Source organism: Choloepus didactylus, chromosome 14 (assembly GCF_015220235.1).
Source record: "Choloepus didactylus isolate mChoDid1 chromosome 14, mChoDid1.pri, whole genome shotgun sequence".
Taxonomy (NCBI): Eukaryota; Metazoa; Chordata; class Mammalia; order Pilosa; family Megalonychidae; genus Choloepus; species Choloepus didactylus.
The window spans coordinates 99,420,938-99,446,012 of NC_051320.1; the positions used below are offsets into that span (position 1 = coordinate 99,420,938).

At 57.5% G+C, this 25,075-nt stretch overlaps 1 protein-coding gene across 2 annotated transcripts; it reads left to right on the forward strand.

The window, feature by feature from the left end:
- The first annotated feature begins 1,565 nt into the window (after positions 1-1,565).
- PPP1R16A (protein phosphatase 1 regulatory subunit 16A) lies at positions 1,566-25,005 on the forward strand. 2 transcript variants are annotated; one of them, XM_037803191.1, is made up of 13 exons: positions 1,566-1,672; positions 19,338-19,439; positions 19,820-20,139; positions 20,339-20,652; positions 21,932-22,002; positions 22,076-22,221; positions 22,901-23,004; positions 23,084-23,208; positions 23,307-23,432; positions 23,518-23,593; positions 23,686-23,815; positions 24,031-24,193; positions 24,414-25,005. In XM_037803191.1, exons 4-13 carry the CDS (start codon positions 20,394-20,396, stop codon positions 24,783-24,785), a joined length of 1,572 nt encoding a protein of 523 aa, XP_037659119.1. In that variant the 5' UTR covers positions 1,566-1,672; positions 19,338-19,439; positions 19,820-20,139; positions 20,339-20,393; the 3' UTR covers positions 24,786-25,005. The 2 variants fall into 2 exon arrangements, with proteins under 2 accessions (XP_037659119.1, XP_037659118.1); XM_037803190.1 differs by lacking the exon at positions 1,566-1,672 and adding exons at positions 2,447-4,824; positions 16,550-16,688 and having other exon boundaries at positions 19,820-20,652.
- The last annotated feature ends 70 nt before the right edge of the window (positions 25,006-25,075 follow it).

Below are 25,075 nucleotides of genomic sequence, written 5' to 3' on the forward strand. Positions count from 1 at the left end.
GACTAGTTATCTGCTCCAGGGCAGGCTGCAGGGGCCTGGCAGGCTCCCCTGTGGAATGGCTACTGGGAGCTGAGGCCCTCCTTGGATCCACTGTAAGCCTCAGTGGGCTCTGGGCGAGCTGGTCTAGGGGGCCTGGCCCCTGCAGCACTTGCTTTCCCTCCTCCTCCTCCAGTCCTTAGGGTCCAGCTGCTCTGGAGGTTGCCCTGCGGGAGGACACCCCTAGTTCTTGTTGTTGGTGGGCCACCCTGACAGGTCTCCCTGTGCTGGGGTTTACTGGACACCTTGAGGGGCCAGGCCTTGAGGGCTTGCCCAGTGGGTTCTGGTCCCTGATGGGAGGAGCCCAGAAGGAGTGCAGTATCGGGGTGCCCTGGAAGGAGAGAAATGCTGCCCAGGAGATTGGGGCCAGGCTGGGTGGAGGAGGCTCTAAGGGAGGGAGCAGAGGCTTGCTCTGAGGGGTCAGCATCCCTGCTCAGGCCTGGCTGGAGTCCCTGAGGGGCTTTAGCTGACACAGGACCTGCCCCCAGAGTGGCCCTAGAAGATTCCTCTGACAGCTGTTCTAGGCTTAACCCCCAGACTCTCTCTGTCCCTCGTCTTCTCCTTCCTGGCCATCTGACCTTGGGTTCTGGCCCTAGAATCAGTCAGGGCCTGTGCTCTGTACCCTGCTGCCCAAGGCCCAGCCCTGCCCGGCAAGTCTGCCCAAGAGGCTCAGGGCGCTGGCAGTGCTGGGGCCCTGGGACCCGCGGGGAGCCTGTGGGAGGATGGCACCACACCTCTCTGAGAATTCAGCTTTTCTTGTGCAGCCCCTTCCCCCATTACACTCCTAAAGGATTGAAGCATTGGAGGAGGCGACGCGTGTGGGGTGGGGAGCCTGGGGTTGCGACTGATGTGGCCCGCCCAACGCTGCTTATGCCCAGTCCCACCCCTCCTGGGATCCTGCCCTGTTCCCAGAAGCTCAAACTCTCCCTTCAGAGCTCACCCGCCCTCCTCTGGACTCCTCGGCCCCCTCCTCAACACCCCACAGGGCCCTCCACTCTTGTCCCTCGCAGGGCTCGAGTTGAGGGGGCCCTTTTGTCTCACAGGGGCTAACACCAGGGACTCCTAATAGGTCTCTGCGCCCCACTCGGGCAGCAAAGAGGTCTTTCTCACAGCTCTCACGTCACCCGTCTCCAGGATCCCCCTTCTCCATCCCCACCCCCCGCTTTAACGCTCAGCTCCGTGTTCCGGTGTTAAGACCCCGCCGCCCGGCAGCCCTCCTAGGCCGCCACCGGAGCGCTTCCCATTGCCCCGAGCACCAGCGCGCCCTCCGCCGGCGGTGTCTCTGCTTCGCCCGGTCATCTCCTATCCTTCCTTCAAAGCCCAGTGTAATGAGACGACCCCCTCCCGGGTCCCACAAGCGCCGAGGACGCCCCTGCCCCAGAGCGGCCCTGGCTGCGGTGCCCCCACAGCGCTGCCGGGGGGTCCGGGGCAGGACCCCCGTCCCCCCGCCGCCCGAAGCTGACCGGCCGCTCAGGCCCCGCCCCCGGCTCCCGTGGGGCGACGCCACTTCCGGATCCGCGCTGAGCGGGCCGGAAGTGTAGCGTTGCCATGGCGAGGGCCGGGCGCTGGGCTGAGTGAAGGCCGGCGGGACCCGGGTGGTGCGCAGGGCGGCGGCGGGGCCTGCGCGGGGCGGAAGGTGAGGCGCGGACTTCCGGGGCCTGCGGCGCGAGAGGAGCGGGGGAGACCGCCCGGGCCCGGCGTGGGGGAAGAGCGGAGGCAGGGAGAGGGGCCCGGCCCTGCAGAGGGGGCGGGCAGCGGGGAGGAGCCTGGGCGGCCAGGATGCCAAGGCCGGGGAGGAAGCGAGGAAGCCGGGCCCGGGTGAACCCTGCCGAGGGGGCCTGGCCTGCACAGAGCGGGGACGGGCAGAAGCCTCTCCCGGTCCGCTTGGGCGGTGGTGGACGCAGCCCCCGGTGGCAGGCGCCAAGGGTCAGGAAAGGCTCCTGCAAGTCTGCGGATGCGGCCAGTAGGGCAGTGCTCAGTTTTTCTAAATGTAAAGTTCTGATTCTTGCGACTTGTGTATCAGGAAGGCAGCCCTGGAATTAGCTCCATTTCCAGATGAGAAAATGACGCCCCGCAGAGCATTAGTGATTTGCCGAAACTTTGCGCGGGCTTTGGAATTAGGCCAAAGAGGAAAAACTGGATCTTCTTCGGGACGAGTTTCTTAACATTTCGGAGATTCAGGTGTCGCCTGTAAACTGGGGGACGTGGGCCGCCCGTCCGGACTGGGGTCAGGATGAGAAGTACTAACTCACCCGGGGAAAGCCCCTGGCCTGTGCTGCGCAGCGGGACGGGGGGTGGGGGGGTAGGAGAGGGGGTGTCCCTTGCTCTTCCGGGTTCAGGAGATGACGGGTTTAATTTCCATGGGTACAGAGAGGGGAGCGTGCAGTCCTTCCAGGCTTGGGGAACTGCAGCGAGGTTAGCCCTCCCACCAGCCCTGGGCCTTCCTTTTCCTCCTGCTCCTTAATTCGGGTGCATGGAGGAAGCAGGGGTACCATGTAGCTCTTCTCACAGCCTGTCTAGACCAGCAGTGAGTCTGTCTGGGCATCTTTGCCTCCCCACGTGCTCCCCAGGCATGATTGGTGTCTCCCCATGCAACTTGCTGGCAGCACCCTGGCCTCTGTGAAGGATCCTCTGCACGAGGCTGTGCCGCCCCTGTTCAGTTCAGGACCCAGAGCACCTCCAGTAGGAGCACAGCGTGTCTGCTGCCCGAGGCCGCTTGCCTGAGGGGCCAGCACAGGCTGGAGTGCGGGCAGTCTCTGCATGGTGCTGCATTCTGGGCTGGAGGCTGCCAGGGGCTGGTTTATGTCTGTCCCTGTGATGGATGCTTGGGGCTCAGGGGCCAGCTGCCTGCCCATGCCCCAAGCCCTCCAGTCTTTCTCAGAGCTGGGGTTGGGGAGCTTTAGCTGGTCCTTTCTTCTGTCTTCAGACACCCCAGCTGGATTTTGTCCTTTAGCTGGAGCCTTCCCTCCTGGCCCTTGCCTGCTTAGGGCCTGCCCGGACTCTACTCTCCCCATGTGATTGCCTGGTCAGGCACCTAGAAAGGGGCCTGTGTCTTTGGGCTCAGAGTTTGAGGCCTGTGGTCTAAGGAGTTTGGGGTCTCTGGTCTGTCTCTGTGGCCTGGGCACTCTGGGTGTCTCCACTGCATGCAGCCAGGCCCTACCCTGCTCTGCCGCACCTCAGGGCATGTGCCACAGTCCACCCGCTGACCAGATTGAGAAACCTGGATAGCATTTCCAGGTTGTTCTCTCACCTCTGGGCTCTTTCAACCTCCTCCTACATGGCCCTGCCTGTTTGTCCTCCCAATGGTTCCACGTCTCCCTCCAGGGTCTGAGCAGTCACCCTGCTTACCTTCCTGCTTCTGCCTTACCCTCTCGCCTTCCTGCTCTGCCCCCCAGCCAGCAGCCTCACTGAAGAGCTCGTCCTTCTGCCATCCTTGCAGCTGGTCCCCGGGCTCTTGCCCTCACCTGTAACCTTTCCCACACCTCAGCCCCAGCCCTACAGACCCACCTGTAGGGAGCAGCCAGCAGGCCGGGCCTGTGCCTAGGACTTCACCTCTGCTCCCAAGCTCTGTGGCCTGGGCAAGGCCGTCCCAGCACTGCACACTGAGAAAGACAGACCAGGGGAGATAAGGGAAAGCCAGACAAGGTAGTTCACAGAAACTGAGGGAGGAGGAGCGGATTCTTGAGCAGGATGTGATGCATGCAGCCAGAGACCGTGTGAGGCCTGAAGCTGGGCATCTCTTGATGGCCCAGGAAATGCAAAGGGTGGACAGATTGGAGCTGTCGAGGAGTGCGTGGACCTCAGGAAGTGGAGACAGGGCACACAAAGAAGCCTATTAAGAGGTTTTGATGTGACGAAGAGGGTGTGAGGCCCAGGAGGGCTGCCTGTGCGTGTGTGTGTGTGCGTGGGAGAGGCTGGAGTGGACTTGAGCTGACAGGTCAGCAGACACAGGGAGTGACTGTGTGAAGGCAGAGAGCGTGGGCTGCAGGGTGGAGGTCAGGCCGGCCTGATGGCAGAAGTGGATGGCAGGACGTCCGGGGCCTGGAGGGCCTGATTCTCCTCTTGACCCTCAGCCTTGTCTCTCCATGCCAGGGCTCCTTGAGACCTTGGTGATTCTTTGGTCTGACCAGTGCTGTTTTGTTAATTTTATGTGATAGTCTGTGTAAGTTTTGCCCCCAGGGCCTCCCACTGTAGAAGGAGGGAGGGGGGTGCAGACCCAGGTGAGCCCCGGGAGCCTGCAGGACTCAGCTGGATGGTCAGGTGGGCTTGGATGTCCCTCCCTATGCTGGCAGGGCATGGGCAGAGCCTGCACATGGCTGACTGACTCCTGGGTTTCCTCTGGGCTGAGCTATCTGGCTGTCGGCCTGTGCTGTCATCTGCTCTGCATCGCAGCAGAGCCCAGGCCTGACACACCTGCAGGCACGCTCACCCAAAGGAAGGTCTCTCCATGAAGACCCTCTCTGCTGTGAGCTCGGAGTTTCTGGGTCATGTTCTCCACTGAACCCACGCACCCGGCACGTTGAACAGCTAGTCACCTGTTCATTCGTTTGTGCGTTTATGAGTACTTACTGCAGAGTACGCACTGGGCTCGCTCTGAGAACATGGCAGGGACACAAACAGGGCCATGTCAGAAATTAAAACAGGGCGATGAGGTAAGAGAGTAACAAGGTAACCACAGAAGACCTCTGAGGAGGTCACATTTGAGATGTGAAGTGAATTACGAGGAGGGAGTGAGCTATCCTAAAATCTGATGGAAGAACATTCTGGAGAAGGAACAGCTAATGCAAGGTGAGATAATGTTGAAGGTGATGGCACCAGTTTAACAGGCGCTGGAGTGTGATGAGACTGCCAATGACAGGCTGGGAGGGCTTGGGTTGGGGAGATTTATGTTGTAATTAAAAAAGAAAAAGAAACTAAAGAGATTGGCAATTAAATGCAATACATGATCCTGGGTGGGATCTGAGAATGGAAGAGAGAAGGTTCAGAAGGACATTACTGGGACATAAGAAAAATTGGATTATAGGATATAAGCTTTGTATCAACGTTAAGTTTCTTGAACTTGATAACTGCACTTAAGGTATTATGTAATTGAATGTTCTTGCTCTTGGGAAACCTACACGGAACTCTTAACGTGTTCAAAGAATGTGACGCAGCCTGCTCTCAGGTGTTTGAAGGATAGATGGACGGATGGATAGTCAGATGGTGGATAGACGGATAAATAGATGGGAGGATGGAGCAAAGTTGGCAAGATGTCAAAATTGGTGGATCTGAGTATGTGGGGTGGTGAGTGTGTTGGGTTTCTCTATATGAGTTTGTATTCTTTTTTAAATTTATTTTTAATTGTAAAATATACATAACAGAAACAATTTTAACCGTTTTAAGTGACAATTCTTTTTCATTAAGTACATTGACAGTACTGTGTAGCTTTCACCATTATCTACTTCCAGACTATCTTCATCATCCCAAACCAAAACTCACACTCATTTATCAATAACTCCCCATTTCCCTCTCTCCCCCCACCCCTGGTAACCACTTTCTGCTTTCTCTCTCTATGAATTTGCTCATTCTAAGTATTTCATATAAAACATAAAGTATTTGTCTTTTTGTGTCTGGCTTATTTCACTCAACATGATGTCTTCAAGGTTCGTCCATGTTGCAGCATGTATCGGTTCTTTATTTCTTTTTACTGCCGAGTAGTGTGTGCACAGCGCGTTTTGTTTATCTGTTCCTCTGTTGATGGACACTTGGGTGGCTTCCACCTTTAAGCTACTGTGCACAGTGCTGCGATGAACATTGGTGTAAAGATATCTGCCCAAGTCCCTGCTTTCAATGATTTTGATTATATACTAGGAATGAAATTGTGGGTTATACGGTAATTCTATGTTTAATTTCTGAGGAACCACCAAACTGTTTTCCACCAACAATGTACAGGAGGGTTCCTATTTCTCTGCATCCTCATCGACACTTGTTATTTTTAGTTTTTTAATAATACCATCCTAGTCGGTGAGAAGTGATACCTCATTATAGTTTTGATTTGTGTTTCTTTAATGGCTAGTGATGTTGAGCATCTTTTCATATACTTATTGGCCATTTGAATATCATCTTTGGAGAAATGTTTACTCAGATCCTTGGTCCATTTTAAGAATTGGGTTGTTTATCTTCTTTGTTGTTGAATTGTAAGAGTTCTTCATATATTGTGGAAATTAAATGTGTATCAGATATATGGTTTCCAAATATTTTCTCTCATTCTATAGGTTGTCTTTTCACTTTCTTGAGAATGTCCTTTGATGCGCTGAAGTTTTTAATTTTGATGAGATGCCATTTATTTTTTATTTTGTTGCTCCTGTTTTTGGTGTAAAAGGTAAATATCCATTGCCTACTACAAGGTCCTGAAGATATTTCCCTATGTTTTCTTGTAAGAGTTTTATAGAATTATTTAGCTCTTATATTAAGGTCTTTGATCCATTTCAAATTAATTTTTGTAAATGATGAGACATGGGGGTCCACATTCAGTCTTTGCATATCCAGTCATTTGTTGAAGAGACTGTTTATCCCCTCATTGGGTGGACCTGTCACCCTTGTCAAAAATCAACTGGCCTAAGATTTGTTGATTTAACTCTGGGCTCTTGATTCTCTTCCATTGTTCTAATTATCTGTCCTTATGCTAGCATCACACTGTTTTAATTACTGTAGCTTTGTAGTAAGTTTTGAAATCAGGAAGTGTGTATGAGTCCTCCAACTTTGTTCTTTTTTAAGACTGTTTTGACTCTTTGGGGCTCCTGTCATTCCATGTGGATTTGAGGTCCTTTCCGTAGGCTGCTTGGGGGTTACCACATGGCGGCCATTTCCCTCCAGAGCCAATGAGCCGAGAGAAGGCAAGCCGGAAGCTCACAGCCCTTTACGTCCTGTCTCTGAAGTTATGCATCATCATTTCTGCTTTTTTTCTTTTTGTTACACGCAAGTAACTAGGTCCAACCTGCACTCAGTAAGAAGGAAATTAGGCTTCACCTTTGGAAGGAATTGTCAAAGAATTTGTGGACATAGTTCAAGCTACCACAGTCTTCTTTAATTTCTCTTGGTAATGTTCATAGTTGTCAGTGTACAGATACTACCTGAATTTTGTTAAATTTATCCTAAGTATTTCATGCTTTGTGATACTATTACAAACAATATTTTAAAAAAATGTTGCCATTGTTTATTGCCAGTATATAGGCCTGCAGTTGATTTTGATTTATCGTCCTTGTATTCTGCAACCTTGCAAAACATACTTACAGTTCCAGTAGCTCTTTTGTAGATTCCTAAGGATTTTCTACATACACAGTCATGTCTTTTGTGTCTAAAGAGTTTTACCTCTTGCTTTCTAATCTTTATACCTTTTAGTTTCTGCCTTCTTGCACAGGTGAGGTCCTCGAGTACAGAGTTGAATTGTTGAGTAGGACTGGTGAGCATAGACATCTGTTTCAGTTTGCTAATGCTGCCATCATGCAAAATACCAGAAATGGGTTGGCTTTTATAAAGGGGGTTTATTTGGTTACAAAGCTACAGTCTGAAGGCCATGAAAATGCCCAAATTAAGGCATCAACAAGATGATACCTTCACTGAAGGAAGGCCGATGGCACCAGGAAAACCTCTGTTAGCTGGTGTTCTGGTTTGCTAATGCTGCTGGAATGCAAAACACCAGAGATGGATTGGCTTTTATAAAAGGGGGTTTATTTGGTTAAACAGTTACAGTCTTAAGGCCATAAAGTGTCCAAGGTAACACACCAGCAATCAGGTACCTTCACTGGAGGATAGCCAATGGTGTCCAGAAAACCTCTGTTAGCTGGGAAGGCACATGACTGGTGTCTGCTGCAAAGTTCTGGTTTCAAAACGGCTTTCTCCAAGGACGTTCCTCTCTAGGCTGCAGTTCCTCAGAAATGTCACTCTCAGTTGCACTTGGGATATTTGTCCTCTCTCAGCTTCTCTGGAGCAAGAGTCTGCTTTCAACGGCTATTTTCAAACTGTCTCTCATTTGCAGCTCCTGTGCTTTCTTCAAAGGGTCCCTCTTGGCTGTAGCTGCAAAACATCACTCACAGCTGCACTGAGTTCCCTCTGCCTGTCAGCTCATTTATATAGCTCCACTGATCAAGGCCCACCCTGAATGGGTGGGGCCATGCCTCCATGGAAATATCTCATCAGAGTTATCACCTACATTTGGATGGGGCACATCTCCATGGAAACACTCAAAGAATTACAATCTAATCAGCACTAAAATGTCTGCCCCACAAGATTGCATCAAAGAATATGGCTTTTTCTGGCAGACACAATACATTCAAACCGGCACAGCTGGGAAGGCATGTGGTGGCGTCTGCCAATCCCAGGTTGTGTTACAGCTCCACTCTCCATTCCTGTGTGTTCTTCAGAATGTTCTTTTGGTGCATTTTGTCCTTTCTTAGCTTCTCCGGAGCAAACTCTGGTCTAGCATAAGTCTGCTTTCAATGCCTGTCTCCAAAATGTCTCTCTCAGTTGCTCTCCAAAATGTCACTCACAGCTGCTCTGAGTTCCTTCTGTTTGTCAGCTGTTTTATATGGCTCTTAGTGATTTAATTCAGACCCACTCTGAATGGGTGGTATAACACCTCCATGGAAATTATCCAATTAAAAGTCTTGCCCACAGTTGATTGAGTCATATCTCCATGGAAACCATCAGTAGGTTCCAACCTAATCAATATTAATGTCTGCCCCCACAAGATTGCATTAAAAGGACATGGGGCATTTTGGGGGACATAATACATCCAAACCGGCACACAGGGACTTTGTCCATTTCATATAAGGCAATGTCATGGGTTGGTCTCTTTACACCTCAAATCCATGATCCCCGTTAGGAAAGGCCTGAGCCTCATCAGGTCTGATTCAGTTGGTTTGTGTTTCATCAAGTGACCTCCCACTCAATCACGAGTATAGGGGCAGACAGTAGTTTAAAAGTAAAGAGCACTCGAGACAAGAATTCACCTTTAACACATTTTTACTAAAAGGAGCATTTAAGGTAAAAGGAACAAGTTTACAATGTAAAAGTTAATTGATACATTACCTAGCCTGGGAGCCCCAACTCCTCCAGACGCAGCTGGCCATGAGATCAGAGAGCTCCCCCTTGTCTCAGTTACAGAGAATTTATAGCATCTTGATTTAGAGTAACCATAATTAAGTCATATTCTATTTTTACATTAAATGATGCTTCGTGAACATGAATGTCTTACACAGCAAAGCATCTTGATCCATGAGTGGGTTCAAGATCAAAGGAAGGTATCCATGTTATCAGAGACATAGCCTTGAATGCCCGTAAAATCTGATAATATTTTGACTAATTTAGCTATGACTTCTGTAAGAGCAATATAACATACTTTTACTTATATGAAGTGTAAAAATTAGAAAAGAGATTACTATTACTTGTTTTTAACTTGTTAACATAGCTTTTTCTTTTTATTCTATGATCAGTTTAGCCATTACATCATATTGATAAACACAAGTTTGATTAGGACTGTATTCAACCTTGCTACATTATTTACGACTTTTCTATGATTAAAGTAACAGCTGCAGCCCATCCTGTTTTCACAGAGGACCAGGTGATTACATGTTATCTATGTTTAAGAAGGTTGGGAGGGCCTTTCTGCTTTCTTGAAAATAGTCACAGCAGCTTTTTATAACATTTAGCTTCTTTCTCCTTCAGTATAATTTTCTAATATGGGACTTGAAGGGTATGAATCATCTGTCCTGGTTGTTATAGTGAGGCCTTTCCACTTTTTATCATTTGGAAATTGTACTTGAGTGTTTTGGGGTAAAAGTTCTGTTAAATATGCTTCTATATCAGAAAGAATAACTGATTCTTCACTGACAGAACAGAAAACATCAGGTGGTCTATGAGAGCAGCGTGGAGAGAAGAAATCAGTGTCCCCATTATCAGGTTTCTCAGTGGAGAGATCATCCTGCAACATCAAGCTTTGGCATTTTTTTCTATGAAGGGCCAAATAGGAAGTATTTTAGGGTTTGTAGGCCATGTGGTCTGTCACTGCCACTCAGCAGCCACAGGTGGTGTGTATGTGACGCGCTTGGCTGTGTTCACAAGTAACAGCTCACAGGAGCTGGTGGGGCCAGGTCTGCCCACGGATGGCAGTTTGTTGGCCCCTGAGCTAAGTGGTTGCCTTGATTGTCATAAATTGTTCATACTATTCCCATTTTTATCCTAATGCCTATAGGACCTGTAGTGATGTCCCCCTTTTCATTCATGATATTGGTAATTTGTATCTTTTTTTTTTCTTGGTCAGTCTAGTTAAAAGTTTATCCATTTAATTATATTGCCAAAGATACAGCTTTTGGTTTCAGCATTTTCCTATTCTGTTTGTTTTTTATATCACTAGTTTCTTCTCTTATCATTATTATTTCTTTCTACTTACTTTGGGTTTAATTTTCTCCCTTTTTTCTAGCTTCTTAAGATGGAAGCTTAGGTCATTGAGTTGATCTTTCTTCTTATTTAAACATGTAAAGGTAGAAATTTGCTTCTAAGCACTTTTCTAAATGCATCTCACATTTTTTCATATGCTATGTTTTCATTTTCATTCAGTTCAAAATATGTTCCAATTTCCACTTCAATCTCTTCTTTAACCCACAAGTTATTAGGAAGTAATGTTAATTTCAAAATATTTGGGGATTTTTCCAGATCTTTCTGTTATTGATTCTTATTTAATTTCCTTGTGGTCAATGAACAGACTCTGTATGCTTTCAATCCTTTCAGATTTTTTGAGTCTTCTATTATGGCCCAACATATGGTCTGTGTCAGTGAGTTTTTTTTTTTTTAATGGATAATAAAATGATCCCCCATATATCCATCACTCAACTTCAACAATTATCACCTCATGTCCAGGTTTTTTTTAAATAGATTTTTTAATTGTGGTAAAACATATATAACAAAAGTAATTCAAACCATCTTTAACTGGACAATTCTGTGACAGTTAGCACATTGACAGTGTTGTAACCATCACTACTATCTATTTCCAGAACATTTTCATCATCCCAAACAAACTCATTAAGCTTAAGCAGAAACCTATTAAGCAGTAACTCCCCGTTCCCCTCCCCTCCGACCCTGACCCTGCCACATGGGGTGCCGTGACCCTAACTTCTAGGAAGTTGTGATCTGTAGGGGCCAAGGGGAGCTCCCTCCCTTCTCTTCCCTCTCTCCCAGTCCTGGGCTGGCTTTTGTCTTCAGTTCTCTTTGAGTGTCTTTTCAAATGCAGAGGCCGCCGGCTGGACAGCTTCTTTCATTTGGGTCTCTGGGCCTGGCCTCTTGCTGTGAGATAGTTGATTAGATTTATTTTGGGGCTGAGTGGGCAAGGGAAAGGAAATTGAGGAGGGAGATTTTGGAGCCTCCCCTGAATTCTGGGGGGAGACCTTTCCAGGTTTTCAGCCCCTCGGGGCCTTGGTGGATCTCAGGGTGGAGCCTTCAGTTCTTTCCTGCGGTGCCCGGGGTGGAGTGGGGGGCTGCATGCAAACCCCAGGACCTGCCTCACAGCTGTCAGCCTAGCAGGGAAGTGCGGTCGCAGTTGCCTCGTCTGGGGGGGGTGGCGGCCGGTTGCTAAATCCTAGGCTCTCGGCGTTGCTCGGAGGGTACTGGCGGCGGGGGCTCTTTCCCGGAGGCGAGGGCGAGGCGGGGGACTGGGCCCGGTCCCCGGCGGAGGCGTGCAAGGTGTGGAGGGCGGCGAGAAGGAGCAGGCGGGACACGTTTCTTTTAGGGTGAAGAAGCCAAGAGAGTTTATTAGGGGAGAGTACAAGCTTATACCGGGCGGTATAGAGGGCGGGGTAGCTGTAGAGGTTAAAGGCTTGGATTGGTTCTGAGAGGGCGCGGAGGTTGTTTGAAAAGGGGCGGGAGTTGCTCCGGTAACGAAGAGGGTGGAGGGTGCGGGTAAGGCATGGGGGGGGGGGTTTCTCCGGCAAGCCCTCCCCAACGGTTGTACTTTGGGGTGAGGAAATGGGGCCTGCATTCGGCTCCACTTTCTCAGGCCCGGGGGGCCGTGGAGGGCGCAACCACCCGTGCCCCACTACCTTTCCTAGGGGCTGATCAGTTCCCCTGGCCCAGGCCCGCCAAGTCGGAACTCGATAACTGTCCCGCAGGGAAGATTGAGAAATAAGGGGCAGTTGTTTTTGAGCCAAATGAAATTTCATTTTTGTAGGTTAAAAACAGTCAAACGGCTTCCATTTCCTATGGTTCTACGGGTAAGAGTTATGCTCAGGGAGGGTTGAGGATGATGATGTCACCAAGAAAGGACATGGAACCACGTGCGAGGGCACAGAAAGGAAGCTGAGGGCCCCTGAGGAGGAGGACCCGAGAGGAAGCTTGGTTAGAGAGCCCTAGGGAGTGGGGCTGCAGGCTTGGGTACAGACAAGCGGACCAGCAGGACAGAACTGAGGTCTAGAAAGGCCCACGTTTGCATGGTCACGTAATTTATCACTGGGGCCGCTGCAGAGAAGTGGGGGAAGAGCAGCTTTAAATAAATGGCGCACGGTGTGTTGGAGACCCAGCCCCACGGAGGGCATGTGAACTTGGCGTTGTGCTGGTTAGCTCGCGCTGTATAACAAGTTACCCCCAAACGCTGAGGCTTAAGACAATAGCCTTTTTTCTCTCACAGTCACTGGTCGGGAATTTGAAGGCAGCTTAGCGGGTGTTTCTGGCTCGGTCTCTCCCAGGATTGCAGCCAAGTTGTCACAGGTTGTCAGGCTGGAGACCCGCCTCCAGGATGGCTCCGTCCCCTTCCTGTTGGTGGGAGGCCTCCCCCGGTGTGAGCAGTCCAAGAGCGAGGGCCAGGAGGAAGCCACCCGGCCTTCCACGCCCTTTCCTGGACGCCACACACCCCCTGTGCTGCTTCAGCCCCCAGGGGTGCTGGACTCAGCAACCCCAGGCCCCACTGGAACAGCGTGTCAGCTACTCGGAAGGATGCCTCACCGAATCCGTGCTCAGAGAAACACCCGGTACAGCTGGAGGGAGGGTGCTGCCCATCAGCAGGCTGCAGAGGACTCGGGTTGGGGAGGATGTGGAGAACATCTGGGAGTGCCCTCTGCCAGGAGGAGTGGATGGGGCGCACGGACGGCCTGGCCCCCAGGAGCAGAAGGGTGTGGAGCTGGGCTGTGTGTGTTCCCGAGCCGGAGCTAAACCCTGACGGCCACTCGCCCCGTGTGTCCCCATCATGCCAACCGGCCAGCCCTGAACCTGCTCGAGGCGGGTGGATAGCTGGTGAAGCTAGAGAGGGCCAAGGGCGCGCCCCAGAAAGGAACAGGCGTGTGCGGCGGGGGTGGGGGCAGGGGGCTGGGGGGGCTTTGGGGGATGGGGCAGTGGAATTCACCTTACTGTGCGGTGTGTTCCAGGCACTTTCCTGTGTTATTTCACAATAAACAAGGTGTCCAGGAAGGAGGAAAACCAGACACATGGGGGATGTGTTTGGGGGGCGATTCCAGGCACAGGACAGGGTCCCCCAGAGGCCTCGAGGCGCAGGCGGGTTGCTCTGGGGTCTGCGGGGTGGCAGGAGGGGCAGGCTGGAGGGAGGGCGTTCTGGGGGGTGGGTAGTGCTGGCCCCAGGCCTAACAGGGCCACGGGCTGTGTGAGAAGCTTGGATCTGACCCCAAGGCCCTCAAATCTGTTGTAGTTTCCTAGGCTGCCCAGGCTAATACCAGGAAATGGATCAGGTTTGGCACTGGGATTTATTCACTCGCAGTGTGAGGCTGGGAGAAGGCCCAGATCAGGGTGGCACCACGGCCATGCTTTCTTCCGGAAGACTGTGGTGGCTTGTCACGTGGGGGCGCACAAGGCAGCGTCTGTGGGCTCCCCTCCTCCAGGTTTCGGCTTCTTCTGTGGCTCACTCTCTCTCTCTCTCCCCCTCTCTCTCCTCTCCCTCCCTCTGCATTCATCCCATTTATAAAGGACTCCAGTAAGAGGATTAAGAGCCATCCTGAATGAGATGGGCCACACCTTAAGTAGCTCCACACCCAGGAATGGATTAAGTTTAAGAACATTCTTTTCTGGGGTACGTACAGTTTCAAAGCACCACACTCCACCCTCTGGACCCCAAGCACCACACTCCACCCTCTGGACCCCAAGAAGACGTGTTCTTTCTGCATGCAAAATGCACCCATTCCATAACAGTGCCCCTGGGCTGGGTGGCACAGTGGCAGGGTGGGGACACGAGGGTGCCCGGCCCCACCGGTGGCTCTGCTGCCCTCCCTGCGAGGAGGGGGCCTCCTGACACCCAGCCCGGCCCCTGCTCCCTGTGGTTCTCTAGCACATCCATGCTCTCTGCTCTGCCCCCCAACTTGTCCCACACTCCCCACCTTGCTGGTCAGCTTCAACATTGTGCCTGGGGGCCCTGACTGGAGGCTGGCACTGCCTGGGCGCTGGTCCTCTGGATGGAGGGCTGTGGCAGGGCCACGAACCGTGGGGAGTCTGGCCAGGGTCGGGGTCCTGGCCAGGGCCTTGCAGGAAAGGCATTTGCGTGGGTGGTGTGAAGGCGTCCGCCGGGGCCACCGTGGTGGGTGTGGGAGGAGGGGCAGCTCCGGTGGTCTGTGGTCCAGATGGCCCCCGGCTGGCCTTAGGGGGCAGCCCAGGAGCCAGGAGCCGGTGCCAGGCCTGCCTGGCTGCTGTGTATGATGGGGGTGGCCAGGAAGGCTGCTCACCGGGCTCGAGGGCTGGGTTTGAGGCCTTGCTGGACTGGATGGTGCCGCCAGGGTGTCAGGAGGGGCCCTGCTGGGTGGCAGGGGACATGCAGTCGCTGGGGAGCCAGGGACAGAAATCAGGCTCCATCCCGGAGATGCGACCCAGAGGCCCCTCTCACCTGGCGGCCCCTCTGTGTCCAGGGGTTCCCCGCCATTTTCAGGGCAGCCGTGCCCTTCCCCCATTCTCCTGGCGGCTTGGCCTGGGGGCGCACTCCCTGTCCTCTCCTGTACCACCCGCACCCCAGGCCCCGAGGCTTGTTGCCACGGCCCTGGCTCCCACCCACTGTCCAGGGCTGTCCTTCCCAGGACCGTCCCCCAGCAGGCTCAGTGCTTGTGATCCTTTGTTAAATCCCATGTTGTCTGCTGCTGCCCCTTCCTCTCATTTAATCACTTTCCTGATCTTGAGGGGTGTCGAGGCAGTGACCACCCTAACTTGTTCATATTGAAAAGGGAAGGGGGATGCATCTGGTTGATGTTCTTGGAGAGGCTGTTGCTTCTGGGTTTGGGAACTTAGCTGGCTTAGTTCTCTGGAGGATTTAAGTTTCTGAAAAGTAAATGTAGTGAGTGAAACTGTCACAGAGTCTCAGATGGGGACCCGGGTATCTGGGGACTGTGTTGGTTAGGGCCTGGCACACTGGCCATCTGGGGTGTCCTGCTGGATTTGCACAGGAATCATTATGGCCACCCTCCCACCTGTGCCCCTGCTGGGGACCTGGCTCTGGCTTGCTCCTCGGGGTGCTGCCTCGTGTCCTCCTTTGCTGGCCCTTCTCTGGTGTCCGACACCCTTGCACCCACTCAGCCCTGTGCCGTCCGACTGCACCGCTTCTCTCGCGCTCTTCCACCCCTGCTTCTTCCCGCAGTGCCCCCCCATCTCTGGTTTCTAAGACGGATCCCACGGCATCGCTTATTTGTTGGAGAGCCTCTGTGGTTCCCATGCCTGTGGGAACCCGGCCCAAGGCTGCATGCTGGTGGCCTGACCCCCGAGCCCCCCACTGCCCCCCGTCATCCCCTGGGCTCCCCTTCTCCGCCCTCCCGCAGCCTGCCCTGGCCCGGCCCCTGGGGAGAGGCTCCACTTCCCGACACACCGTCCCTGGAGCTGCTCTTGTTCATTTCTTCTCTGCTGCTTCATGTTTCTCATGCAAGTGTTAACATGAGTTCTTATTTTTATTCTTTTTATACATAAAAGGTCACAGGTTATATACACAATGTTACGCCTTTCTTCTTCCTTGAAAGAACAGCATTTCTAGGGGATCCTTCCATTAGTACCCAGAAACTTTCCTCAGTTTTCCCTTTAAACGGAGCTCAGTACTCCATCGTGTGAAGAGCTGTCATTTTTCAGACCTTGTGGTAGGCATCGTGTTCACTTCCCGTGTTCCTTACAAACACTGTTGCGGCCCGCGGCCCCCAGCGTGTGCTGCCGCTCCCTGTGCGGGCGGCTCCCGGACCCGCAGGGGCCCACCGCGGCGTCCCGGCCACGGTGTCACCACCTCCCAGGCACTGGGGCTGCGACCCCAGGAGCCCCTGGCCACTTTGTCCTTCCCCAGCTGCTCCGCTCGGTGCTCGTGTCCGCTCAGGGTGCGCGCAGGGCAGGGACCCTGCTCCCACCTCAGGACACTCCTGCCCATCGGCCCTTGCCGCCTCGTCTTTGCGTGAGGGCTGGGCTACCTTCCCTGTGCCCGGCCGCCCCGGCACCTGGAGCAGCCTCGCTGGACGGAGCAGCCGGCCGAGTTCCTGTGCCGCCCCCACACTTTCCCTCGCTGTCCTGACTGGGGACCCTCCTCCAGGTGCCAGCGTGTCACCAGCCGGCATCCAGGAGGGGATGTGTATCGTGCCCGCCATCAACAGGCTTGTCGGCCCCTCGCGGGGAGCCAGGCTGGAGCTGGTGCAGCCCTCCACGTCCTGCCTCTGCCTGCACCCTCCGGGGTGAGCGCTGCTGGCCATGCGGCTCGGGGGCAGCAGTTGCCCCTGTGCAGCCCTGGACGAGCCGTGGGGACTCATTCCCCAGGGAGGAGGCTGGGTGACCGTGTCCTCCACGACCCACGGCCACAGGGCTGAGCCAGGCTGGGGCCCACTCGGTGTGGGCACTGGAGGCCTGGGAGGGGGCCTGGGTGGAGGGGTGGGGGCTCTGGCTCCCACCAAGACATTTAGGTCTCTCCAGCCTGACCCTCATGTGAGGTTTTCCGTAGGGCAGGTTCCTAGAAATGGGGTTGCCAGGTCAGAATCTGTACAAGTTCTGTCAAATTACCTCTGAAAGAGACGCACAGTTTGTGTCCTGAGCTGCTGGACGTGGGGGAAGCAGCCTCAGCCCTGAGCCCTGGGGTCTGCCTGGCCCACAGGCCTTCTCCCCTCCCTCCCTGCAATTTGACCACGTTTCAGATACAACATTTGAGTGGCCCAGCCTCTGGGGTGCAGAAAGGTGGACAAGGTTTCGCCCACGCCACCCTCTGCTCCGGTACTCTGTCCAGAGGTGATGGGGTGCCCATTTCACGGCCGTCTTCCGAGATTTTCTGTGCGGAGCCAGCAGCCCTGCGTCTGTGTGCTCTCCCTTCCCTTCACATGAGGGGCAGTACATGCACCAGCAGCTGGCAACACTGTTGGTGTGGGAGGGTGGAACAGACCCTGATACCTAGGTTCTGGAACGTTCCTGAGGCCACCTGTGGCCCTTTGTGTAATGCTAACCACCCACCATGGTGAGACTGGTCTTGACACACTGGCGAGGGCCTCAGGGGGCCCTGCGGTGAGGACCTGGGTCTGTGCACCGATGCCAGCTCCCTGGGGCTGCAGGGATGGGCCTTTCTGCCCTGGAGCCCAGGAGCCCCTTCTATGGCTTCTCCTGGCCCCAGATCTTGAGGCTCAGGGCTTGGGAGCATTGGCCCTTCCCACCTGCCCTCCACCCCCCTCCCCTCCTCCACCCTCTGTGAACAGAGCACACCTGTACCTGCCCGTCGTCCCTGCTCTGGCTGTCATCTCCAATTCTCATGAGGGTGTTTGGAGGTTGGCAGGAAAGGCGGTGTGGTCAGGTGGAAAATGGGGAGGACTGGGAGGTGGAGGTGGGGCTGGGGCTGGAGCTGCTGGGGCCCAGCTGGCAGCATCTCCCTCGCCCAGCCTTGGGGAACGGCCAGTGCCGCTGGCTGCCCTGGGCACCGAGCAGAGGACGTGGAGTTGGTACACCAGATTATCTGACATTCCAGGGAGGCTTGGAGGGGGAGCCACCCCGTGTAGCCGCTCGTGGCTGGTTGGGGGTGAGGGGAGAGTGCTCCAGGCTCTCTGGGTTGCGGGGAGGAGAGGGCCGAGCCTGGTGGGTTCGGGTGGGGGCTTTCCTCCTTGAACCCCCGCTGGCTGTGTCTGCCTGTCCCGTCTGAGGGGGTGCCCTGGTGGTCAACCTGATCAGCTCCTTTTCCCTCGGAGGAGAGAGCTGGCCCCAAGTAGGGAGGCTGTGCCCTCAGGGGGTGCCCAGTGGGTCCCCAGAGCCCCCAGGGTGGGCTGCGCACACAAGACCCACCGGCCTGTGTGAGCACCACGGTGGGGACTCTGGGCCTCAAAAATGAATGAGAAAATCAAAAGGTGACATTTATTCCATTTGAAGAACCGGTTTTTGCTCCAGGGTTCGTTCTTCTGCAGGAGGAGGGCATCAAAATCCCCCTCTTATGAAAGAAGCCAGCTCTGGGGCTGGCTCGAGGCTCCCAGTCTAGAAGGGAAACTGGTCCTAGAATCCCCACGAGGGCCCCTCCTCCTCCCCTGTGAGCCAAGAGGGGCCCCATGAGAGGTGGGGGTCCCAGCCTGCCAGCCCATGGGGAAGCTGTGAGGGGACCCCACGAGCAGCCAGCAGGGTGTGTGTGTGTATGTGTGTGGTGTGGTTCCCAGAGGGGATCGCACTCCTGCCATGTGGCCCTGGAGCCACAGCCATCGTAGCCCAGGGGGTTGTGTCTCGGGTGGTCTGGGCAGTGGTCTTCTGCGGAGCTGGCTCTCCAGGGGGATGCCTGCCAGGATGTGGGGGTGGGTTCCCTGCAGCACCTCCCCATGCCCAGACCCCTGGTACTGCAGGGTCCCAGCACGTGCCTCCCTGCACCTCCACCCCCACTGCGGGGTGTCCAGCCCTCTGGGCCGTTGAGCCCCAGGGGTGAGTGCAGCACTGCCCTGTGGTGGCTGCTCTGGGTGGGCAGCACCGTGAGCCTCTTCACCTGCCGGGAAACCTGCAGGTTTGGTCCTGGATTCCTTACCAGACAGAAACCCAGCCAGGCTGGGTCCGGGGGCCGGCTGGTCCCTGCCCCCAGGAAGGTTCTGGGGATGCAGGGGGCAGCTGGACAGTGGCCAAGGCCAGGTGGGGTACCCTGAGCAGGAGGGGCCTGCCCTGGCAGACCTGGTGCAGGGCGTGCTCTCCCTGGCACTCCCTAGGGCTCCGAGGGGGTCTGGCTAAAGGAGAGTGGGGTTGGAGCCAAGGCCCCAGGTGGCACTCTGCCTCTGCGCAACGGCTCCCGCTGGCGTCTGGGGGTCCCATCCAGTAACCACACCCAGTGGGCAGGACAGGCCCCCAGCTTGGCAGCCGCCTGCACCCACATGCTTTTGTTGCAGCTGCAGATGCCCACAGTCTTGACTGTCTGGGCCCGCATGCTGAGTGGCGGTGCCTGGGGTCGGGCCCTCCGTGCAGCCGCTGTGAGGCAGGAGCTGCTCCCGGTAAGGTGCAGCTGGTTCAGCCCTTGGGCAACTCTGGGTCAGCCCCTTTGCCTGGCCCGGCCTGAGGGCACACAGGTCCACAGGTGGCTGGGCCTGCCAGGCTGCAGTGACAGGCAGTGGCCCTCCCAGCGCCCATACATGGCAGCCAGTTCCTGGGAAGGGCATGGTGGGGGATATGTCGGGGAAGGATGAGCCTGTGGGGTCCCCCTGCCCTCATCCCTGTTGGGATTGGGGTCCTGCAGAACCTCCCCCGGCAGGGGTCCACATAGCACTCTGCCCCCGGGAGATGGGCAGAGCTTCGGGGCACCCATGGAAACGGGTGCCCGCCCCACCCCGCCCCTGAGCCTGCTCTGAAGTGCTTCCTTGTTCCTTCTCCTCAGCCCAGCTCCAGCTCCTCCCCGGTCCCGCTGCCGGAAGCCTGCCAAGCCCTGCGCTGCTGCACCCCCGCCCTGGGCGGTCCCGGCACACCAGAGACCCAGGACCGGAGCACGAAGCAGAGGCCCTGCCTTGGCCCACGGCCATGTGCGCAGTGCTCTGAGGGCCCCAGGGAGGGCCTGGAGGGGAGGCTGGGCATGGCTGCCCCCAGGCCTTACCCAGGGTCCCGAAGCCTGGAAGTGGAGCAGGGGGTCCTGGGTGGCCGCCGCTGATTGGCTTCACCTGCTTCCCTGGTGGCATCCCGGAAGCTGGAATTTCTTATCGGGTAATTGGCTTCAGACCCTGGACTGAGGCCGGCCAGGTCCCTGGGCCGCTTCCCACAGGCTGTGCACCCTGACCCCGCACAGGAGGCGCTGCCCATGCCGAGGTGACGGGGCTGCCCTCAGGCCACCCGGCCTGCTGGCCTTGCTGGGGAGGGGATGCCCACTGAGGGTGCCCGTGCAGCCTGCTGCCCTGCCCCACAGGCCCGGCCTGGCGCTGGCCCTTGCCCCCCTGGCCCCTTGAGCGGCAGCCCCCGCCATGGCCGAGCACCTGGAGCTGCTGGCGGAGATGCCACTGGTGGGCAGGATGGGCACCCAGGAGCGGCTGAAGCATGCCCAGAAGCGGCGCGCCCAGCAGGTGAAGCTGTGGGCCCAGGCTGAGAAGGAGTCCCTGAGCCAGAAGGGCCGCGGGGGGAGGCCACGGCCAAGTGTGGAGCAGAGCGGGCCGCGCAAGCAGGTTGCCTTCCCACCCAGTGTGGCCCTTCTGGAGGCCACTGCCCGCAATGACCTGGAGGAGGGTGAGTGGCCATGGCCCCCTGTCCTGTGGGCAGTGCCCCTGGCTCCCCACCCCCACCCCGTGGCAGGCTGGAGAAGGATGTTGGGCCGGGCCCCTCTGCTCAAGGCTGCCTGGTCCACCGTCAGGCAGGCGTGGTGGGGGGGCTGGCCTGGGGCTCCAGAGCGGTTCTGTGGCCCAGGCCCGGGCAGCATCTGCTGTCCCTTGTGGGTGGGGAGGGGCCACAGGAGCCTAGAGATGCCAGCTGTGTGGCCTCAGAGTCAGCACTCATGGGTGCTGGTGGGTGCTCAGGGACCCCAACTCCCACTTGCACCCCAAGTATCCCTCTCCTTAAAGCAAGGTCGTCAGGCCCACCTGCTCCTCAGGTTAAGCCGTCACTGGAGGTGCGGGTGCAGGGCCCGGGTCCCCGAGTTGGCTGCTTGCCCTCCAGGCCCCTGCCTTCACCTCCTCCCTCCCACAAGCCTTCCCAGCCTGGTGACAGGTGGCTGCCCCCCTCCTGTGCCTGTCCCCATCGCGCTCCAGGATGGTGCCGGTGTGGGGGGGGGCCTTCTGGCTGCGCTCTGGCTCCACTTTGGGGGTCGGGCTGCGGGGCTGGAGAAGAGGCAGGGCTGGTGGCACCTCTCTTCAGGGGCTTCTGCTGCCCGGAGTGGGGTGTGGGGGGGAGGAGTGGGTGTCCTCCAGATAGAGCGAAGGGAGCTGTGGGAGCTTGTCCCGGGAGGCTGACCCACCAGGGATGCTTTGGAGAGGGAGAGGGGCGGGGAGACCTGGGAGCGCCAGGGGACAGGGAGGATGGAGGGGCGTCAGAATGGACGCTTTGCCATGTTCGGGCTGGGGTGAGGTGGTCCCCAGGAAGGAGAAGTGGGAGCAGGTGGGGGGGGGCTGGGGTGTGCTGGGGGTGGGAATGTCCTGCTGGAGGTGTCAGGTTCCCGGCGGCAGCCCTGCTCCAGCTACCTCAGGCCCCACGTTTGCCCGGCACTGCCCTCCCTGAGGCTGCTGGGAGTCCTGGGCCGGGGGGGCTGGCCTGGTGAGGGCTGCAGACAGCAGGGCTCCACCAAGGGGGTGGGGGCGGGCGGCATGCCCCGGGGAAGGCTGCCGGTAGTGGATGCCCAGACAGGGCTGACTGCAGTGGGTGCCAGCACTGGGGCCACAGCGGGCCCGTGGAGAGGTGTGGGTGGAGCGGCGACTCTGGAGAGGGCTGCCGTCGGAGGGGCCTGCTTTCGGCAGGTGTAGCTCCCGGGCCCTCCGGTGCCTGGCGCTGCCTCCCTCAGCCGCCCTCTCTGCAGTCCGCCAGTTCCTGGAGTGCGGTGTCAGCCCTGACCTGGCGAATGAGGACGGCCTGACCGCGCTACACCAGGTCAGCCCCGCGGGCGTGGTGGGGAGGGTGCCTGGGGGAGGACGCCCGGCGACAGCACTTGTGCGGTCCCCAGTGCTGCATTGATGACTTCCGGGAGATGGCACAGCAGCTTCTGGAGGCTGGGGCCAATGTCAACGCCCGCGACAGCGAGTCCTGGACGCCCCTGCACGCTGCGGCCACCTGCGGCCACCTGCACCTGGTGGAGCTGCTCATTGCCTGGTAGGCCCCGGCCAGCGTGCCACGGAGGGGCCACGTGGGAGGGAGGCGGGGCCTCCTCACTGCCCACCCTCGGAGGACATTCTCTCCAGAAGGTGCCTCCTGTGCCCCATTATGTGGGAGCAGCACCAGGGCTGGTGTGTGGCATGATGCCCAGCTCTCCAGCTGCCCGCCTGGCAGGCACTGTTAGGGTCTGGGAACTTCTCAAGGGCAGGCCTGGACCTTCAGCTCTGTGCATGCGTCTCCTTGGGTGTGGGAAAGGGGACAGAGCTGGTAGGTACCTGGTCCCTGGCGACTCCAGGAGGGTCCAGCGCAGCAGGGACCCCTCCCGCACTCTGTGCCCCATAGTGGGATGGGGCATCTGGAGCCCACTGGTCCATCCTGCTCTCTGCACCTTGGTAACCCTCGGCGGCAGGGCTCTCCAGCAAGGCAGCTGCCCAGTCTGCTGCTCCCCACTGCCCTCTGTGCCCTGTGCTGCTGAGGGGGCTGTGATGCCCTGGGGTGCTTGCACCCCCCCACCCAGGGCCAGGGACCTGGAGCCAGACCTTGGGGCAGAGACTGCAGGAGCTTTGGCCGGCTGAGAAGCTGAGTGCACCAGGCAGAGGACTCCAGCAGCTGCACCTTCCGTCTGTCCTGCTGTCTACCCATGTCTGACTGATCTCAACCCCCCATTGCCCTGCAGCGGAGCTGACCTCCTGGCAATCAATGCTGAGGGGAACATGCCCTATGACCTGTGTGAGGACGAGCAGACGCTGGACTGCCTGGAGACGGCCATGGCTGACCGTGGTGAGTGACTGGTGAGTGCTGCGTGCCTTGCCTGGGGTGGGACTGCGTGGGGACTCTGCCCTGAGCTTGCTGCCTGCAGGTGTCACGCAGGAGACGATCGAGGGGGCCCGGGGAGCTCCTGAGTGGCACATGCTGGAGGACATCCGGAGCCTGCTGCGGGTGGGGGCCGACCTCGACACCCCTGGGGACCACGGGGCCACGCTGGTGAGGGCAGGGCCAGGCGGGGGCTTCCAGGGTGCAGGGAACGCCCCTGGAGGGGGCTCCGCCCTGGCCGGGACTCAGGGTGGGGCACCCGCCTGCAGCTGCACATCGCCTCGGCCAGTGGGTTCAGCGAGGCCCTGGCCCTGCTGCTGGAGCACGGAGCCAGCCTGAGCACCAAGGACCAGGATGGCTGGGAGCCGCTGCACGCAGCCGCCTACTGGGGCCAGGTGAGCCTGGGGAGGGGGCAGGGAGGGTGGCTGGGAGCCCACAGGCCCTGAGAGCCTCCAGCCTGACCCTCTTGCTGGCCCCCAGGTGCACGCGGTGGAGCTGCTCGTGGCCCATGGAGCCAACTTGACTGGGAAGTCCCTGATGGATGAGACCCCCCTTGGTGAGCTCCTGGGACCCCTGCCTCAGGCCTGTGACGGAGGAGGACTAGGGAGGACCTCCTGGTGACGTGTGCGCCTGCCTGCTTTTCCTCAGACGTGTGCGGGGACGAGGAGGTGCGGGCCAAGTTGCTGGAGCTGAAGCACAAGCACGATGCCCTCCTGCGTGCACAGGGCCACCAGCGCTCCCTGCTGCGTCGCCGCACCTCCAGCGCCGGCAGCCGGGGGTGAGCACTGCGCATGCGCTGCGCATGCGCCCCGCCCCCGCCTGCAGGCACCCCACACACCTGCGGGACTCTGCCCTTGGGCTTTGCTCTGATGCACAGGGGGCGGGGGGCATTGACGTTAGCTGGCGATTGGCGGTGCCAGCTGGAGCTCCCGGGCAAGAGGCCATGTGCAGGGCAGGGCAGGCCTCCCCAACACCCTCAGCCCCCCTCCCCAGGAAGGTGGTGAGGCGGGTCAGCCTAACCCAGCGCACCAGCCTGTACCGCAAGGAGCACGCCCAAGAGGCCATCGTGTGGCAGCAGTCCCCGCCCGCCACCCCGGAGCCCGAGGAGGATGAGGATGGCCAGACGGATGCAGAGCTCCGGGCACCGTCCCCCGAGGTGAGCACTACTGCTGCCCCACCCCCAGGGTGGGCCTGGGCCCCTGCCATCCAGCCCTGGGCCTTGGTTTCCCCCTCTGCACCAGTCCCTCTCTCACCGAGGTGTGCAAAACCCAGTGGCCACCCCTGGTCACCACATGACTTCCATGCATCTGAGCCCAAGGTGGGGGTGAGGGGCGCCCACAGCCAGCCGGTGGGGCCCAGCCCACACTCTACTGCAGGAGGATGGCCCTGAGGCTGCCACGCCGCACAACGGTCAGGTGGGAAGCCCCCCGGGGCGGCACCTCTACTCCAAGCGGCTAGACCGGAGCGTCTCCTACCAGCTGCACCCCCTGGAGGGCTCCCCAGATGCCCTCACCTGCGACAAGGCCCACCACACCCTGGCAGAGCTTAAGCGCCAGCGAGCTGCTGCCAAGCTGCATCGCTCCCCACCAGAGGGGCCTAGGACCCCTGACTCTGGTCTGCCTGCTGATGCCGAAGCCCCCCAGCCTGAATGTGGCTCGAGGGCTAGTGGGGACCCACCCCTGCTCAAGCTGACAGCCCCCTCAGAGGAGGTCCCCGCAGAGAAGAGACCGTGTTGCCTGCTCATGTGAGCAGGACGTGAGGGGACCACTGTCGGCCCAGACAGAGAGGCCTGTTCTGCCCTGCAGACCACCCCCCCAAGTGTGCCCTGGTGCTCTGGGCAGGCAGCCACCACGGGGGCCTCAGTTTCCTCTCTTGGGTGGGTGCTGTGGGCTTAAGTCTTGCCTGGGTGAAGGGCTATGCAGAGGCTCCTTCCCGCCCGTGACCCTGATAAAGGACGGTTCTGCACCAGCCTCGTGTGTGTCAGCCCGGCCACCTCCCCCACCTCCCCTGCAAGCACCTGCCTGAGGCCTTGGGGTGC

Excerpts from the sequence above, each read along its gene's own strand:
- PPP1R16A (XM_037803191.1), top strand. The coding sequence starts at position 20,394 with ATGGCCGAGCACCTGGAGCTGCTGGCGGAGATGCCACTGGTGGGCAGG. Across the intron at positions 23,005-23,083 it reads GACGGCCATGGCTGACCGTG|GTGTCACGCAGGAGACGATC; the intron begins GTGAGTGACTGG and ends TGCTGCCTGCAG. Across the intron at positions 23,816-24,030 it reads TCCAGCGCCGGCAGCCGGGG|GAAGGTGGTGAGGCGGGTCA; the intron begins GTGAGCACTGCG and ends CCCCCTCCCCAG.